This window comes from Triturus cristatus, chromosome 9, assembly GCF_964204655.1.
Source record: "Triturus cristatus chromosome 9, aTriCri1.1, whole genome shotgun sequence".
NCBI classification, from domain to species: Eukaryota; Metazoa; Chordata; class Amphibia; order Caudata; family Salamandridae; genus Triturus; species Triturus cristatus.
Window position 1 is genome coordinate 352,854,669 of NC_140592.1, and position 19,360 is coordinate 352,874,028.

Consider the following 19,360-nt stretch of genomic DNA (forward strand, 5'->3'; position numbering starts at 1 on the left):
ATGGATCGGCCTGAAGTAGTACAAATTTTGTTATTGAACAACCTGAAGGGAAAGATTGACTTGACTGAGTCACTTTTTGTGTGTAGAGTACTCTGGAGTAGACTAGATTTGTGTTTGCAAGCGTTGCATTAACTAAGTGATTGGTCGGGTCTGAGTCTTTGAGGAGTATAAAGTAAGCGTAAAACAATAAAACAAAGAAGTGTGGAGAGTGTGTAGTGGACACGGTGAAGGAATCTTGCTATTTGATCTCTCAAAGGCGAAGGAAAAAAAAAATAACCTTCAGATAAAAATTATTTATCAGCCGTTGGTAGGCCACCAACATTGTGAATCTCAATCATCCTCACTAACACATTAAGCGTAACAAACAAACACCTGGTCTCACACTGCCTGCCACCACATAAATCATCTTATCTTCTCAAGTCTCAACTCAAATTGACACATGACGATGACATATCATTCACAAGTTCACATCACAATAAACAACAATCACTCAGTGTGCAATGCATGCCATCATTATTTACCTGTTCTTCCAGTGTGCTCACCATGATCGATTGGTGGCACATTGCAGAATACAGATCATCCATTTCTTCACTGTAAATCAAATTATATAATGATGTCACATGTGGGGCAGTCTCTCTAGACAAGCTAGGACAAAAGGATAGATAGATAGTCAGGGCCCAGGGTTGGAGGCAGAGGCAGGCACACATTTGTTTGTATTCTTCATCCAATGTCTGGCTTGAGGGAAATGGCTTTAGGGCGAGTCGGGACTTCTTCACTGCACACAGTTACAACTCCAATTCGGCAATCAAATGTGTCTAAGAGTAAGACAGTGGGTTGGATTGGTCAACCAGACACACAAATATAATACAGTAAATAATGTTCCTTAGCTATATCTTTTTTTTGTTTTGGGGGGGGCGTCAAAGAAAGGAAGAAACTAGAAAAGCTAGTAGTCAGGGAAGAAGAGCTCATTCTCAAACTCTGGTGGACTCCCCAGAAGTAGGTCATCTAACAAACTACTTCCATTACCTGTGTCTCCGTCATCTTCCTCCTGTGGTACTTCAGTTATGGTGTAATCCGGTGGTATAAAGTGCTGATTCATTTTGATCATGGTTAATCTCTCAATCTTTTAGAGTGTGAGACTGGTCCTTCTCACTGTCAAAACGGCACCAGCAGCACTGAAAACATACACAGCGGAGACACTTGCTACGGGGCAAGCCAGATAGTTTTTCTCCAGCCTGATCAGCACTGGCCAGTCACTTCAACACCAGCCGGCCAGCGCATTTTTTACACGAGCCACTGCTGATGTGATTCATGAATATCACTGCTCCAAGAATCTGACTCGTGCCATTCCTGATGTGATTCATAAACATCATTTCTCCAAGAATCCAACCCTTGGTGGATTAAACTTGATGTAATTCATCATCATTCTTGACAAGAATCCAACCCCTGGCGGATCACAAATTGAAGTACTCTACTGGCTTTTGGTTGCAAGCCTCACTGGCTGTCCCCCGTGTCCTGAAGAAGACCCGCTGTTACTCCTTCTTGAATCACACACATCTCTGGGTCGAAACGTCAACGTGCCTGCACAATCTATTCCCTACCCTCTCCACTCCACGTGAAAAGCAGAGCAAACTATATATGGACTGGAGATTCATATGTATAGGGATTGATGTCTCCTGAATGAACATTTTAGCTACATCTTGTACAGCACTGCTCATCTGCGTTTCCGTGATTAGACTGGCTGCCTCTGAGACAGACATGGGCTTGGGCCTAAGTTGGCGGGGTGGGTCCGCTGATGCGGAGGTGCTGTGCCCAGCTTGCACCACGGACACTGCTGCAGTAGGTGCAATTTTTGGTTTCCCAGTGGTGGTAAGTGCCTTCTTCTTTTCACTGGCATCTTTCTTGGTCCTTGTACCTTTCTTCTTTAGGGCCATCTTGAAGCTGTCAGCTAGCAGCTGCACTTGCCTTCACAAGTTGAAGAGATGTCTGTGGTCCCACGTCATGTTGTGCGCAGGCCTTCTGTCTGGCAGTACTATGGGTGATGTTGTCTCCTCCTACTCTTGTGCACCTAAAAGCAAAGAAGCAAGAAGAACATCAGTGAAACATGGCTTTTTTGTAGTTCAACTACTAGTAAATAAATAATTTAGTGTGTGGTCGCACTTGTTACTTCAGTTATAAAAAATATTAACAATACAGTGCAACCATTTTTGAGACTTTGACAGCAACAACATAAGCTTGTATGGTGTACTGTATAGTACACTCAGGAAGTATAGGAAAGAAGAAAAAGAACAAAATACAAATGTAACGGTTTGCTCTATGTGCATTGTGCAATGCATCACGCGGGTTACCGCACTCAGGAAGCTGCAGCTGACAAATAACAATGGAACCATCCCTAAACTGTTGTGCACGTCATATAGCAGACATGGGGTTAAAATGGTTCATTGATGCCTAATCATATTACTTATGAAACTGAAAAAAATGAAAATATAAAAAAGAAAAAATTAAACACATTGGGCAAAAATTAAAATTAAAAAAAGAAATGAAAATAGACAAAAACAAAATTGTTTAAAAAAAATGTCAATAAATAAATGATTACAAATAAAAATTACCTTTGTGTCAAATTATTAATTTATTAAGCTGCTATTATCTCATTGATCCACCATCCATGTAAGCATATGGCAAAGGGGCACACTGGCTAAATGCACAGAATGGCTGCCAGTCAGTGCCACATGGTATCATCATCAACAACAAGCAAGAAGAAGGCATTTGAGAACAATGGGAAGACATGCAGGCCTATGACAAAAGCACACTTACTGCCTTCATAAAATGGCCGCCAGCCACATGGTCTTAATAACAAGCAGGAGGCCTGGAAAACAATGAGAACAAGCAGGACTATAGACTCTACAAAATGGCCCCAGGCCACATGGGAACCAAGGCAAATGCTGGCCTACTGTTGCAATGCAAACACACTCACATACTGGCCAGACAAAAGAAAAGAGGCATGCTAAACAACAACACATCTTTAATGCAACAATGCCAAAAACAAAAATACACAGGGCTAAAAAGGTTTACAAGTTACAACCACACACATCCAACAAAGGCATTAACACACATGAAAACAAAAGTGAAATACCACAAAAAAACACATTTTGGATTTTAATTCAATACCATCCATGTCCTAAATGATGTTTACATTCAACAGAAACAGTTGTTTAATGCACCCATGAGTAGCTCTGGGCCTACCGGCTGAAAGGCCTGTTGGCAGACTATTGGAATACCTAGTGAATTAAATCAATACTGCAAAGTGATTTCAAAACATGGAGAAAATGCAGTGAACTGTGCAACATGTTTCCTTTATAAAAGAAGGAAAAATATTTACAAAGAAACAACTAGGCCCTTACTGAAACTACAGGCCATCCACCACAGTAAATTTAAAAAATAGATGAAAAGTACAATAAATCTAGGTGCATGGCCCCAATCAAACTAACAACACCAGTTTTCCAACTTACTTATGAAATTTCTAATTTAAAGTCCTCAAATCCAATGATATATTATGCAGTAGACACAAAAAGTGATCCTTCCAGCTCCAAATCCAAATGAAAAGTGACCAGGAGATGGACAAAGCACTGGGAGGAGCCTGCTGGACCGGAACAGGAAGTTGAAGACTCAGGGGCATTTCCATCCTCTTGAAAAAAGTAAAAGAAAGAAAAAGGACTCCTTGCACAAACAACTATTGCCAAATGTCAATTTGAGTAGTTCCTGCACATTCGGGATCGCGTTGGTCACAAAACTGCCACCAGAAATCGGCTGGCATGCGCAAATGACGTGTTGGCGACAGTAAACTCTCGCAGGACCATGCAGCCACCTAGCAAATCTCGTGTGGCTCGCGAATGGCTCAGAAATCTCTTCAGCGATTGCGGGCACCTGATAAGTCACTGTGCAAGCGAAAACACATTCCGGGTGCCCCAACACCGAAAAACTACGCTCCGTTGCGGAGTGCGAAGTATATTGGCAACTCCACGTTCTGCTTAGCCTCTGATGTGTATTTTGACTTTTTTTTTCCTTGCTAAAACCAAAAGGGAGCTCGGGTGGACACAGTTCTTGGCACAGTTAAAGGGAAAACTAGGAGGGAAATTTAAGCCATCAAGGGCAGGAAAAACAGCAGATTTTGAGCTATAAAGCCCATAGACCAACAAGTAAACGTAAGCAGTCACAGGCAGGTAAAACTGCAGATTTTAAGCTTCAAAGCCCACAAAGCAACAGATAAATTTAAGCAGTCACTGGCAGAGGAAAAGTACTTTTAAAGTTTCAGGAATAAACAGCACAAAGTCTGTATTTTTACCAGCTTCTGGTCTTTTGTTCACTGGGATGTTGGGCACAGGGAAGATGTGGCTAATAAAATGGAGGTGGCTGCCTTGGGGTTCCCCCCACAAACCTTAAGGAGCCTGGATAGGTGTGAGAAGAGGGCTGGGAGTTACTTGGGAGCTAGAGAACCAAGCAGCAAGCTCAGGCTGCTGGGCAGGGAGCTGGGAGTTGCTCCTCACTCTGGAATCTCCTTGGAGACAGACAGACTCAATCCAAACTCTGGAGTTCAGCTGTGCAGGTAAGGGCCAAATCTAAGCCACTAACAATACTGTTTTCCCACACTTAAACAACTCACTCTCCTAGACAAAAATGAGTGCTGCATACACTTTCCACACACAGTCTTAACCATAATAGCAGATTTCTGTAATCTCAAAGCACACTCTGCTTAGCCTCTGAGGTGTATTTTGACTTTTTTCCCCCTTGCTAAGAACAAAAGGGAGCTGAGGTGGATTGCTTTCACACAGGTCTTAGCACAGTATAGGGAAAACTAGAAGGGAAATTTAAGCAGTCACAGGCAGGTAAAACAGCAGATTTTAAGCTACAAGGCCCACAAAGCAAAATTTAAATTTAAGCATAAATTTAGGCAGTCACTGGCAGAGGAAAATCACGTTTTGAAGTTTCAGGAATAAACAGCACAAAGTCTGTCTTCTTACCATCTTCTGGTCTTTTATTCACTGGGATTTTGGGCACAGGGAATCTATGGCTAACAAAATGGAGGTGGCTGTCTTGTAAGGGAAGTCATGCCTGTATTGGAAGAGATAGTGCTTTCATTACAAATGGAACAAGTGATGATAAGCGGCCTTGATATGCTTTGATATAAGATTGGACAAATTACCCTGGATAGATAGGAGACCCTCTAAACAGCAGATCAGCTCTCTCCTTTTCGGTCTTGAAAGGCCACCCCCGTGTGGGCCCCAACACAGCCTCCACACATTTTAGAAGATACAATGAGACAATTTAAGGTGTAGAGTATTGATAATATGTGTTCACAACAACCTATCAATTTTTATATTTTTGCTCCTTTAGCGACCAGACAACATGGCATGGTTCGGATTACTAGCATGCATATGTACATCAGCATTGATGCACTGTATGATATCAAATTATACCATATTGAATACAAATGTAATGTATGATATTCAGCTACTGACAAGAATCGAGGATAATGGAAAGGGACACAGCAGATAACTCCTCCCAGCCACCCCAGGTTTACCACAAGAGAATATGAATGTATAACATACTAGGAAAGATAGTGCTGTATGGATAGAGGGAAGTAAAACAAGAAGAAAAGGGTAAATAAACAGCAGGACCAGATGGGACGCTCCTAGACCTAGGAACGTACTCTCAAAATGGTAAAAAAATGTTGACACCATTGATAAATGAAAAACAATACAGCAATCACCAAAAAAGGCATGGAATATTATTACCCTGCTGCAAGCTTGGGAACTACTCACCCAGAGGAAATTAAAAAGATTGGTCCCACTGGAAAAAAGTAGTGACTATAATAAAGCACAAACACCAAAAAGCAAAGTCTAATCCTAGCCAGGGCAAACCTTAGAGAAGGACGCAAGGAAGAAAACAAATGTGAGAATGGAAAAGCCTTTTGACGAACTCCACAGAAGAACGGAAAGTCTATGAACTCACAATGTTGCCAGGTAGTGCACTTCTCAGTCCCTGGCTTTTATACTCTCACTGCCTGTCATTAAACAGAACAGGTCAGACCCATCTTAGTGGGTAACATTTTGGATTGGAACTACATCATTCTAGGTACAGATTTTGCTTTATAAAAATGAGCCTGCCATCTTGCAACAGGTTTGTAACAAGTGCAACCCAAAGCCCTGCTTCGCTGCTATCCCACACCCAGCAGCCAGATCCTCCAACTTCCTTGCCCTATAAAGTGGATTTGTTGTTCATTGCCACAATAACAGACAATGACCCACCCGAGGCCTTTCTGATCCCAGATGTGAAGTATGAGTGTAAATCCTGACAGCAAAATGAAACTTGAATACTCATGTTCATTGAGAAATAATAAAAATGAGTTTAAAAAAGAATATTGTCTTCCATAAGTATCAAATCCTAAATATTGTTTACAAAAATATATGCAAGTTGAAGTTAATAATAACAAATCTACACTCAGTGAGGTGATATTTTTATGAGCAATATTTTGGACACAATATTTCTGTCAAAGATTTGAGACACAATATTTCTGTCAGACAGTATTTCTGTCAAATATATTTTAAATATTAAACCAAAAGGATGAAATGCATACAGAACACAAGCATGAGATGCCAAAAGAAGCAGCTACAATGTTACAATGTAATTTAAACCCTTTATGACATGTTTTATAAAAAAAGGATCACAGCCAAAAACAATAGCTTACATTTATATAATAAAATAAACAATAAATGCAATTTAAAAAGCACTGAATAAATCATTATTTGATTTGATTTGATAAGCACTCTTTGAACCAGGTCTGCAACTGAAGAGAATGGAACTATTTTTAGACTGATGTAAACGATATGTTCCAGCTTTGTGCAGTCACTCAAAGTGAAGGGAGCCAATGGGGAAAACTCGGCTCAGCCAGCGCCTCATGTGGTGGGTGGAAGCAAAATGTGAATGGCAATTTACCAGACCAATGGATGATCCCCCACTGACCATAAGCCCCTCTGTGTATGTATATTGGGCATGATTTGTTTTGGGAAAATCAATAGTCTAGCAATTCAAGCAAAACTATCTCAAAGGCCAAATAAAAGAATATTTCAACGTGCTCTTGAAGCTGCATTCATTCTGATGGCGAGAGACACTTAGAGACAAAATGACTTTAAGTGTGGTTTTATAGTGTTGATTTCGGTTTGATTTATCCTAAAATTTGGACGTGTACTAATTCATTTTGAGACCAGTTTATGCATTTTCTCTAGAAAAACGCCATAATGCCCATATTTTTTCAAATGTCAAACCAATTATATTCAGTCCACAAAAATCTGGGCTCATAACACAAGCCATACTGCAACTATATTTGTCTTCACTAACAAAAACTCAGTTTGCACAGATACACAAATTTGAAATTTGAGCCTTTAAAATTCCTGAAGTTGTATAGTCGAATGTACAAGCGTCATGACATTTGCAGTTTTACTAATACAACATTCAGCTGAAAAAAAAGTTATTTTTTCGAAGCCCTATTAAAATGTTTTTTTTTAATTTGAGCATTTTCACACCTAATTTTTAAATCGTACGTTTAAACTCGGCTTGAAACATTTACTTCAAGTTATAAATTGTTTCTTGTTGTTCTTCTTTTTGTTCTTACTCCTAAATAGAACTGACACATTGAGCACATTGGTCAGCTTACAAACTTACTTTTCCTTTATTAATGGGAAGAGGTAAGTAAATGATTGTGGGTTAAAAAAAACTTTATTTCGGCATCGTCATCCAAGCATTCCTAATATGGATAGATTAAAAAAATTCATTACACAGTCCTGTTTATTTCTTCAAACCTCCGCATCTAATCCAGGGTAAACGTCATCAAGGTGTACATTTGGTCCCTGCGTTCTTGTGTGCCACACCAAGACCTGTAAAATGGAAAAAAGTGTAATATTCCAATATTATTGAGAAATTTGGAAAACAACATAAAAATAGCGAGAGCACAAAGTAATCAATCAGACAATATGAACTACAGCAATATTTTTTATTTAGATCAGAGCACGCATCATGCTGTATGTACCCTCCCCTATGCTGGTCTTTAGAGATAAACTGCTCCATTTTATACTTTTTCTACTGTGTAAAGCATCTTCAATGTTCGTCACTGTAAAAAGACTACTAGGGATATTCTCAAGAACGTGAGATAACCATCTCAAAAGTTACTTAACGCAACCTCCAAAATCGCAGTCTATCGCGGGAAATTTACGCCGTGTTAACCAAATATTCACAACACGGCAGCACCATGCGATAGTCCCCAAATCAACGGGTCGGGGAAGGCCAAAGAGAAGAGGGAGAGGAAGACGGGGTGCAGTCCGCAGGAAAACAAGATCACTACTAGCAACTGACCCACAATTAGACTACTTTGAATGCAGGCGGAGTGACGAGGAGGCCAAAGGAGGCCAAGAGGCGCTGGCATGATGTGAAAACCTAAACCAGGCACAAAGCCGCTGCCAACAGGAAGGCAGCAACAGTTACAGGAGATGGGAGTCCTGCGCCACAGGAGTAGCTGGAGGAAATGGAGGCCAGTCATCAGTGTGGAGACGGTGCAAGGAGGTGGGAGTATGGATACAGCTAGAGAGGACCTGACACAACAACAACAGTGTGAGTAACGGCCAGGGACTGGGGTAACGGGGGAAGATGGGCACAATGGCACATATGTACAATTAAGTATAGCACACTGCACACCCACAATGACCCAGGATCATGTCCCTCATCCCCGTGGCACACTGCAGCACACCCACATAGCAATCACAGCGCATCCCATGACAATGTGGCACAAAGTGCAACACCGACACTGCAGAACAAGGGACACAACTGGGTTTGCTCATGCGCAGAAACAGGCAAATCACATTTGACAGAGCAGGGAACTGTGAGATGCATATGTACGAGTGCAACCTCACATCCGTCACGTAGTCCAAATGTCCACTGTCCCCCCTTTAATTGCCAGCACCGCCCCAACAGCCACAATGTACATTGTCACACAGTCTGCATGTCTAGAAGAACAAGCGCCAACATAATAGTCAACACAATGTCAACATGCATCCCCCCTTCACATTGCAGAGGGACAAACAACACCTCCAGCAGGTCAGACCAGACAACCCATCAGTGATGCCAGAGACGACCACCACACTTTCGACACCCACGACCTACAACAGCTCATGGACATCGCAGGCAACCCACCCCGAGGAGCAGGGCAGCCAAGCTACATAGAGGAGACCCCAGCCCCTGCACAGACCACACAGCAGGAAGCACCCGCCACCATGGCTGGCTCCCAACACGTCTCTGAGGCACACATCGCATTCCAATGCCAGGTGTCAGAATGCCAAAAAGAGATGGCCGAACAGGTGCGGGTAGGGTCAGAGCTCTTCGAAGCCAAACTACATCACATACAGGGTGTCGAAGTCCCATCAGGGACCACCTACACCCCACAAAGGAGACCCACACTGGAACAGAGACACATGCATTTGCACATTTCCTGTACTGAATTACACCCAGAGACCCATAATCACCATCCACACACCCGCGCTGGTCCTCCGTACGACGGCCCAGTACACCCCTCTTTCGTATCGAGTGGCTGATGACAAAGATATATCTCCAAGCTCTAACCCGCTGTCTGCGATCACATGGTTTGCGTCTGCTGTACACAGCACAATGTAATGTTGCAGTGATGCCTGTGCTGGATGTGTGTGGGCTGAGTGCAAGCCAGCCCTCAGGGAGTTGTTGGTGCTGGCAACAAATACAACAGTGAACACTATGAATACGGAAACAGACAACACCAGCATTACAGGGACAACTGCGGAGCATCATGAAGGTAGCCGGAGCAAGTCCAGGGGTCACACAATGAGCAAACCGAAGTGTCTGTGAGTTGCAGTGCACTGAGGTTGGGGCCCTGGAGCTGAGCGCGCTCAAAGGTCTAGGAATGTGTCCCTTTGGGACATTTCTGATGCAGCTGCAGTGGGGGGATGTCACACCTGCATCATCTTCCTTATCGTCGTCCCAGGTCTCCCACAGTGCCAGAGGTGACATTGCTGCGTGAGCTCTCCACAGCACATAACCAAAACAGTAATGGACGATGATTCGTGGTGCACTGAGTTAGTGGCACTTGGAGTTCTGAGCAGGGGATCAGGCAGAAGATGGCATCCATGACAGGTGTGAGCAACTCCGTCAGTCTGCCAGTACGACTGGTTTGACACTGGCAGTTGGCGGTTGGAGTTAGTCCTGGCAGTGGTGGGGTGTGCCCCCTGCGGTGATGCGATGTCCGGGCCGGTCAGGACTCAATTTGATGTGTGAGCCTTGGTGGGCTGCAGTTGAGGCCGGGGGCAGCAGACAGCGCAGGGCCACAGGCACATGGCGTTGATGACCCCAAGGCCATCGTCACAGAGGCCATCCAATATCTCAGAAGAAGAGGTCCCTGACCTGACCAGCACAGAGTTAGTGGCCCCAGATGCACAGCGGCCGGCACAGGCAACCCGCCACGGGATGGAGACTTGCAGTGCACTGAGGTAGGGCCACGCGTACTGAGCGGGTCCTCATCGATGTCCGAGGTGAATGTGACGGAGGGCTGCGGGGGACAGTGGAGGGTGTCCTCCAGGGCATGATGCAGAGGGCAGTAGCCGTCCGGAAGCAGCAAATGGAGGAGTGGAATGCTGCACCATTGTTTTCCATCAACAGAGAATGGATCACTGGTACCTGTTATCCAGGGTTAAGTGGTTTTTTCGACTGTTCCTAAAAAAACCCTCATTCACGTTTTTAGATGGTTACTGTGGCGGTATATCTTGGTTCTCCGCCTACAAAACGTGACAGCATCATCATTGGGTTTAGTATTGTGCTAACTCCACCCGGAGGAAACCACTGGATATTTCAGTAGTGATCGGAAATAAAAAATAAAAATTGAAAAAATTGGTTTATGTGCTCGTGTGCAGTGATTCGAGTGAATTAAAAAGGATGTTCCCTTATGCTACCTGGACCATGAATTTATTGTTGTCTGGAGCAGTTTAGCGGGATTACCGCTGAGCACGACGTAATCCCGCTAAACTGCGCTGTAATTCTTCCTCGGAAGCCCCAACACGGAGCTTCTCAAGGTACTAACCTCGCACAAGGAGCTCAGTGTATCTCCTTCTGAACCCTTTACCTAGACAGTGGGCAATACACCCCTCTCTATCACAACCCCCTTAGGTCCTGAAGAAAGCTCACCTGACCCTACGGGGCACATGAGGAGCTGAAACATGTCGACCCACACACCGGACTGATCGTACAATGGACACAATAATTGTCCTCTCTGTACAATCTCCTCCCATTTTTATTCTTTCCCTGTGCTCCAGACAACAATAAATTCATGGTCCAGGTAGCATAAGGGAACATCCTTTTTAATTCACTCGAATCACTGCACACGAGCACATAAACCAATTTTTTCAATTTTTATTTTTTATTTCCGATCACTACTGAAATATCCAGTGGTTTCCTCCGGGTGGAGGTAGCACAATACTAATCCCAATGATGATGCTGTCACGTTTTGTAGGCGGAGAACCAAGATATACCGCCACAGTAACCATCTAAAAACGTGAATGAGGGTTTTTTTAGGAACAGTCGAAAAAACCACTTAACCCTGGATAACAGGTACCAGTGATCCGTTCTCTGTTGATGATAAACTTGTAACTGGAAGGTGAATGGATCTTGTGTCCTTCTTACTCCCTTTCAATTGATTCGATGCACCATTGTTTTCACCACCATTTAGGTATCAGCTACATGACGACGATGACAACCACCAGTCCATAGACTCAGCCGCCACCAAAGTTCAACCAGAAAGTGTCCATGGCTGTCGGGGAACAGACTTAGTGGCACCGGGGCTGAGAGGGGATGCAGTCTGCAATGATGCCGGTACAATGATATGCACTCCGCCATTGCTAAATCCAGACTCAGTCCCAAATGTGTGACCTACTCGACCGCAGTGTAGTCCGGAGGCAGTGGTCAGCAGTGGCCCACAGGCACGTGTCGTTGGCTCGCAATGTACAGAGTTAGTGACACCAGGGCAGTTGTCAGTAGTGTTCGATCACCTCCGTAACGATGATCCTATTCCCTCCGGACTGCAATGCGGCATCCTCTTACACCTCTCCTTGCATGCACTGATATGTACTCTGCCACTGAAAAATCGATGCTCAGTTCCAATTATGCGACCTACTCAGGCGCAGCGTAGGCCGAGGGCAGTAGTCCGCGTGGGCCCACAGAAACTTGCGGTTGTGATGCACTACTAAGACCTGGTGGCACCACATCGAAGGGAGTATAGTGACATCAAATCAGCCATAATTGATGTTCCCTGCCATAGTGTAATCAAGACTCAGTTCCAGACTAATCCGCTGTGTATGCCGGTACAGTACGAGAAAGGAGTACTGCGGGCCTTGCTCGCGGAGGCCGTGATGGTCGTAGCAGGATGCCAGGCTCATGGACCTCGGGCTTGGAGCTTGCACTGGCATGTGGTGGGCCCTCTTTGACACACGCCGGTGTCAGCAGGTGAGCAGTGAGGCCCGGCTACGCAGGGGCGGGCAAGTTTAGTTCGGGAACCAGCGGCCTGGGGTGCAGCAGGTGCACAGGATTGCAGGCAACATCGCTCACGGCGACGGCGGCGGCCTCGGGCGGGCTGAGGGGCGCCGCCCTGGCAGAGTCATTGGGCATTCCGGAAGAGGACCACGCCCAGAGCTATGTGCTTTTTATTCACACCCCTACCCTGGCCTGGTGTACCCCGGGACAGGCCACTCTGCTCACGCTAATGGGGGGGACGTAACAAGCTGCATTTCTGAGATCTTCCCCACTGGCAGGGGTGATATGGTTGCATCCACTGTCCACTACACTCCATACAGCTGCGGTGTATGTCGACATGGTTATGTGTGTTGTTTGCATACTGCAGTCTGGCCATCACATCCACGCCACACTTGGCAATGGGTACCTTCTCATTTATGGGTCACTTGCCTGCTTCGCACATGGCTGGTTCCCACCTCTTCCCACATTCAGCTATTGTGTGGCTGAAGTGCCATGATGTTGATGGCTCATGTACATGGCTGGCCCAGGTTGCCACAGTAAGTTGTGCTGTCATGTCTGGTTGGTGGGCATGTTGTTTGGCATGTTGTATATGAGTTTGTAATGTGTGCATTCCCAGTGGTGTGCGCTGCATGATTGTGGAGTTGAGGTGTGTGTTGTGTTCCATTGGTACTTGCCAACGAGCAGTGCATTTCCTTAGGTGCCATCCTGGTAGCGCTGGTTGCTGATGGACTGTCTGGAGATGACAGAGTCATGCACACTGCCTGGGTGGTTGTCATCGACGTTTGTGGAGATTACCCGGGGGACCACTATTGCATGCACATTGATGGGATGCGTGTGCTTTCTGTTGCGGTCATTGTGTGCAGTGTTGCCAGGAGGCACCAGTAGGACACGTGTGCAGTCATTTGCACCCACAACGTGCGGGAAGCCAGCAATGGTGTAGACGCCTTGCTTGGTCTCCAGCTGTTCCTGCGCAGTTTGTGGGAAGTGTGGGTACTGGGGTGTCAAGCTGAAGGTTTGTGGAAATTTGATAGGGCTCCTCCGACTCTGCCAGTTGTTGGTTGGTAGGTACCAGAGGCCAACAGGTGCAGTACGGCCAGCAGCTTTGTCTGAGGTGGGATGTTGTTTGTCCCTTTGTGCCTGTGGTGTGTAATGTCATTCTCTGGTGTTGGGTGTGTGAGGTAGGTGCGTTTACAGGGGGTCTTTGCCTGCGCTGCCTCAGTGTTGGTACGGGGGGCAGTGGAGGCCGGGGGGTGGGGTGTGGTCCTGGGGGTGGTGGCGGTGGGTGTTGTGTCCCTCTTGGGTGTCCGGGCCACATGATCAGTGGCTCCATGGCATCTGTTGGTCGTCTGGTGTGGCTGTGGGCTGGGCTCCCTTTTGTGGTACAGGCTGTCATCTGACTTTGCACCAGGTCAGAGCAGGTGTTAATTTCCTGCTGCTAACGTGCCATATCGTATGTTTTGTGGACTTATCGCCGATCTGGCTAGTCGTTGAGAATGTTGCGGTGTGGTGTTGATGCGGCTTTTTGCACGGGAACGCCTACTCTGCATCTCATTAGCGATAGTTGCCGGGGTCATCTGTGGCGATGTTTTTTGTGGCTGCTATCTCAGATGAACTGGTGCTATGGGCTGTTAGTACCGGCTTATGAATGGGGTGATAAATTTATCACGACTTTGGCTGCGATAAAGTGCCGATAACTCGGCGATAACTCCTTGAGAATATGCCCCTAAGTGATTACGTAGTTAAGCTTCAGTGACAACCGACTTAATAGACTCTGTAGAATTGCTACAGCCTATCATTATTGTTCTGAATAGCCTAGAGTTTAGAACGCTAGATGTTGTAAAAGTTATGAAAGCAAAAGTAAGAAGCCCAATGAATATCCAGTGGACTGAATATGGAACAATTGGATGTGGGTCCAAATCGAAAAGGCCATATGCAGACGGGTTGGATGAGATTAATACAACCCTCTACATGTCAAACACAACAACCTGATCCCTATCGCAATGAACATAAAGCCCACCACAAGAATTGTCAAAACAGTAAGTACCCTGAAATGCATGCTCTATAATTGCAGATCAGCTGCAAAACGTGCAACGAATACAGAAGATGGGATCTTAGAGTATGGCCTGGACATTCCCTTTCTTTGGCTCAACCCTACTGCAGCCACAATATTGGATCTGCTCATTCTCCCTGATTTTGACTACTCATTGAAGCAGGGGGAGTCCTTGCTATAATTTACAGAAACTCCTGTACCCTAAACCCACTCTCTCTAGAAGACACTTCATCGTTTGAACTCTTGGGTGCTGAAACCAAGCTGGAAAAGAAACTACTTGTAAAAACACTCCTTTTATACCGTTCAAAGGGGAACAACACAGTTTTCCTGAGCAACTGATGGAAACAATCACTATCAATGCCACTACACTCAGTAATACAATATTATCAGGAGATTTCAACCTGCATTGGAGCAATGACAAAGACCCCACAGAGGCTACACTCACTAATCTACTCCGGGACCTCAACATTTTTCAAGATTGCAATGGACCAACCCACAACAAAGGTGCCTCACTTGACCTTATCATCGTTAAACTGGGATCAGTTAACTTGGTAGACATCACCCCTACAGACTGGTCAGATCACCATCAAATTATTTTCCAAATATCCGCTCAGGCAACTATAATCAAGGCTCAAACGAGAAGGGAAAACATGTAGCTGAGGGACTACAGACGTGTAAACAAAACTTAACTTGTGGGCCTATGCAAAGCCTCCTCGGAACCTATGACAGACCAAACATCGGTTCACAAATTGACGCATCTCTAGAACAGCAGCATGACTGGCATAGCTCAGAAGGCGGCTTCACTATGTCCAAAAAGGCAAAAGATAAATCCTACAGTACCATGATTCAACCAAAACAACAACAACAAAAGAAGACAATTAAAACAAGTAGAGGACTTTGGAGGAAGGACTAGGGGTGGGCGGAATTTGCGTAATCGCGTTACGCAAATCTCCGCGAAACGGTAAAAAATCTCCGCGAACACGTAGAAATTCCGCGAACACGCGGAATTGCTTGTTCGCGATGCTTTTTTCCTGTTAACAATCACTGTTTGCGTGCTCGGGGAGAAATCTCTCGCGAACACGCATTTTGAGACCGCGAACAAGCAAAAAATTTCGCGAAGTCGCGGAAAGCTGAATTTTGGACAATTTCGCGTTCTCCGCGGAACGCGAAATTACCCAAATTCCGCCAATTCCGCGAGCGGAACGGAATTTACTGCCCAGGCCTAGGAAGGACCCAAACAACTACCAATCTCGAATGGTTGAGAAGACACAGAAGCTCTTATAAAAAGGCTATCTTGAATGCCTAAACAACAGCAATCAAATCTCAAATAGACAAAGCAAAGAACAGGCTCAGAAAACTCTCTGATATAATAAAACAACAATCAGTAAAACTTGCAGGACCCACAAATGTAAACAACTCAGTGGACAACTGCAACGCCCTCTCTAACATTCTCTAAAGAAAAAATTGAAACCATAAGCAACTCTATCCACAGCCAAGCTAGTACCCAACTTATTAAACCCACTAATACCACGCACACAGCAAGAATACTGACTAACACTGCCCAACTGTCCCAAGAACAATACTGAGCCTTCTGGAACAGTTTTAGATCTATGTCTGGGAAGAAATCCAGAACATCATCCAGTCAATGAAACCTACCACACATTTTGAAGATCCATTCTGTCCCACCTACTGAAAAAGATCCACCAATCTGTAACTCCCTTATGGACAAAAATTGTGAATGCATCTCTCCAGCAAGGATCCCTCCCAGAGAGCCTGAAGATGGGCCCCCAATCTCCTCTACTAAAAAAGGACTTAAGCAACTTCCCACCAGTTTCCAGTCTGCCTTTCCTGGCTAATTTGTTGGTAGAAAAATGTGCCCATGATAAGCTATGCGAACACATCAAGAATTTTGACCTACTAGACAAACACCAATCCGGCTTCAGGCCTAGACACAACATCAAGGTCGCCATGCTAAACATCCTAGATGGTATACAAACATCACAAGGACAAAACAAATCCTGTCTACTAATACTTCTAGATTTATCAGCGAAGTTGGATCTGTCAACCACAAACAACTTGGAGAAACTCTTGAACTTAGAATGGGCCTATCAGGAGCTGTCCTCAACTAGTTCACCCCCTTCTTGCAGAACAGCCAACAAAGAGTCCAAATCAGCACCACCCTATCTGAGGTAGCAGATGTTGGCAGGAGTGTTCCTCAAGGATCCCCAATTTCACCAACGCTCTCCAATCTATGCATGGAACCACTCACTGAAATCCTTGAGCAATCAAAAATCCCATACCACTTGTATGCTGATGATACTCAGCTCTATATCAAACTCTCAACTCAAATAAATACCAGGAGAATAGGTGACACCCTGAGGAAAACACATGACTACCTGGCACACAACCAGCTAAAACTGAATCAAATGAAAACCAAATTCAGTCTTTTCTCCCCACCCCTTAGATCCCCACACCCACAACCTTGGCCTCTTCACCTCAAATCACTAAACTGCACCCCAACCATCTCAGACTTTGTAAAATCACTAGGCATCACACTTGGCTCAACTTTAAAAATGAGAGCTCACATACCAGTGGCAACCAGAAGCACCAACCTACATCTGCACCTTCTAAAAAAAATCTGAAACCGTTCATACCGCTTGATGACCTCAAAACAGCAGTTCAATCTCTAGTGCTCTCAAGATTGGAGTATGGAATTTCAACTGTCATAGGTCTACCTAAACCCAGCCCAGTCCCAATGAAAGTGACACTAAATGCAGCAGCAAGACCTTTAACAGGCACACCATTCCCCATCACTCTGGAACCTCAACTGGCTTCGAGTTGAAGCTAGCATCCGACTGAAGGTTGCATGCATAACACACAAAGCTCAATGCAATTTTGGTCGAAAATACTTGGCAAATAGGATCAAGCTATTAGGAGGTGGGAGGGATTCAAGAAGTGCTAAATATCTCATACTAGAACCAGCCAAATAAAAAAAGGAAAACTCACAGCCGCACTTTTGCCGGATCTGCTAAAAAAAATGGAACACTCTACCACCCTCAACAAGAGCTATTGCCTAACTAAGGTTTTTCAAGAAGGAAGTTAGAGAAATATTACTTGATTGTTTTTGTCATAATGCAAATATCATGAAACTGTCATTCACATTATTGTATATTGTATCCTATTGATTTTATACCAAGCTCCTCAAACGCTATGGACATTGGATTTTAGCTTTTTTTATTATTTAGCAACCCTCATCTGCTCGCTCTTTGTACAGCGCTCTGATACCTTGATGGTCATGTTCACACTTTATAAAACAACAATAAATAAAAATAAATGAATAAATAGATGTAGCCATCGTGACGATGGACAAGAATATTAGGAAGGTTAAAGAGGTTTTAAAGTGAAGGCCGGCACAGCAGGTCTGGTCAACATAGAAACACAGAATTCCTTTTAAAGAAATCACAATGGAAAATGTATACAAAAACAAAAGCACTTTTGGATTTGAGTGAACATTTTTCTTCAAATATGGGAAGGAGCAAAAGGACACATCAGCCCCCAAAAACTTCAAGCAAGCTAAATTCACCAAAGTTATTGTAAATGGTTCACGTTGAAATAGTTATGTTGTAGTAGATAATTCTCAATATGCCTCAAAAGGAAAGCAGACCAAGTGCTTAGTTTGGGGGGAGAATCAGTTACAGAGACCGTCACATATTGGTTTGAGGTCTCTCTGTACTGTGTTTTCCCCACCAGGCACGAGACAGTTGAGTGCAAGTGTGCCTTATGTGTGAACAGTGTGACTAGGTTACATGTTAAGCATTGATGGGTTTGTGAAATTGAACAAAGATAGATATTAGGGAAGTCACGAAAGTGCCTCATTCATTGAAAGACCTGGTCAATTATATTATAGAGGAAATATTAGTGGTGGAACGGAAATCTAATTTTATTTGTAGGGTACATTATAATCACGTGTAGAGTGCATCCGCACATAATCTTGCAATTATGTTAACACGACGTGTTAGAATTGTGAAATGTATTAACGCAATCACATGACATGTCTCAGGTTATTGACAAGTAGCATGGAGAAATAACGTAGGAAATAAATGTAACTAGCGGAAAACCTTAACATGTAAAACTCATGCAGTGAAGTTGACACCACTCATATACTAAATGTGCTTAATGATATTCCTCTAAGTAGGTAAATGTATTAGTTGAAAAGCTATAACGGTTATGCAAACTTGTAATGGTTAAAGTGACATGGTGTTATGTTAGCTGAAATTGTAGGCCTGAAGTGCAAGTCCCTGAAAACTCTCACTTTAGAATTAATAGTTGAATTTCATGTGCACTGTAGAATCTGTTCTTTCTCATGTTTGCATTGCAGGTGGAGAAGCGTTCATTAGAGAAAAGTAATGTCTTTGCTTTAGTATCTAGGAAAGGAGAAAATAAGTTGCAGTTACATGGGTTGGAGGTGATTAAGACAGAGATGGATTTACACTGTAGAAGGTATGGGAACGAAGGAAGACATTTTATGAGAGATGTACATGGAGAACATTGTAGAAAAGTAACCACATGACTGTACCAATTGTGGATTGGGCACATGCTGTACATTATGGGAAATTCTACCTGTCTATAATTAATTGTTGGAATTAGGGAAAGTGCCCACTTCGTTCTTGCCTTTGGAGAGAGAGCATCTCAGAATGAGCTCTTTTTTGCGATTGT

At 44.1% G+C, this 19,360-nt stretch overlaps 1 protein-coding gene across 2 annotated transcripts in view; it reads right to left on the minus strand.

The window, feature by feature from the left end:
- Window positions 1–6,503: 6,503 nt before the first annotated feature.
- Window positions 6,504–19,360, minus strand: part of LOC146797915 (galactosylgalactosylxylosylprotein 3-beta-glucuronosyltransferase 1-like) — a 641,970-nt gene continuing 629,113 nt past the window's right edge. Inside the window, exon 8 of one of the 2 annotated variants that reach the window (XM_085627775.1) lies at window positions 6,504–7,931. In XM_085627775.1, the coding sequence (XP_085483901.1) occupies window positions 7,851–7,931 (81 nt within the window). In that variant the 3' untranslated portion in view covers window positions 6,504–7,850. The remainder of the gene's footprint in view (window positions 7,932–19,360) is intronic. The other variant, XM_085627774.1, reaches the window with a different exon arrangement.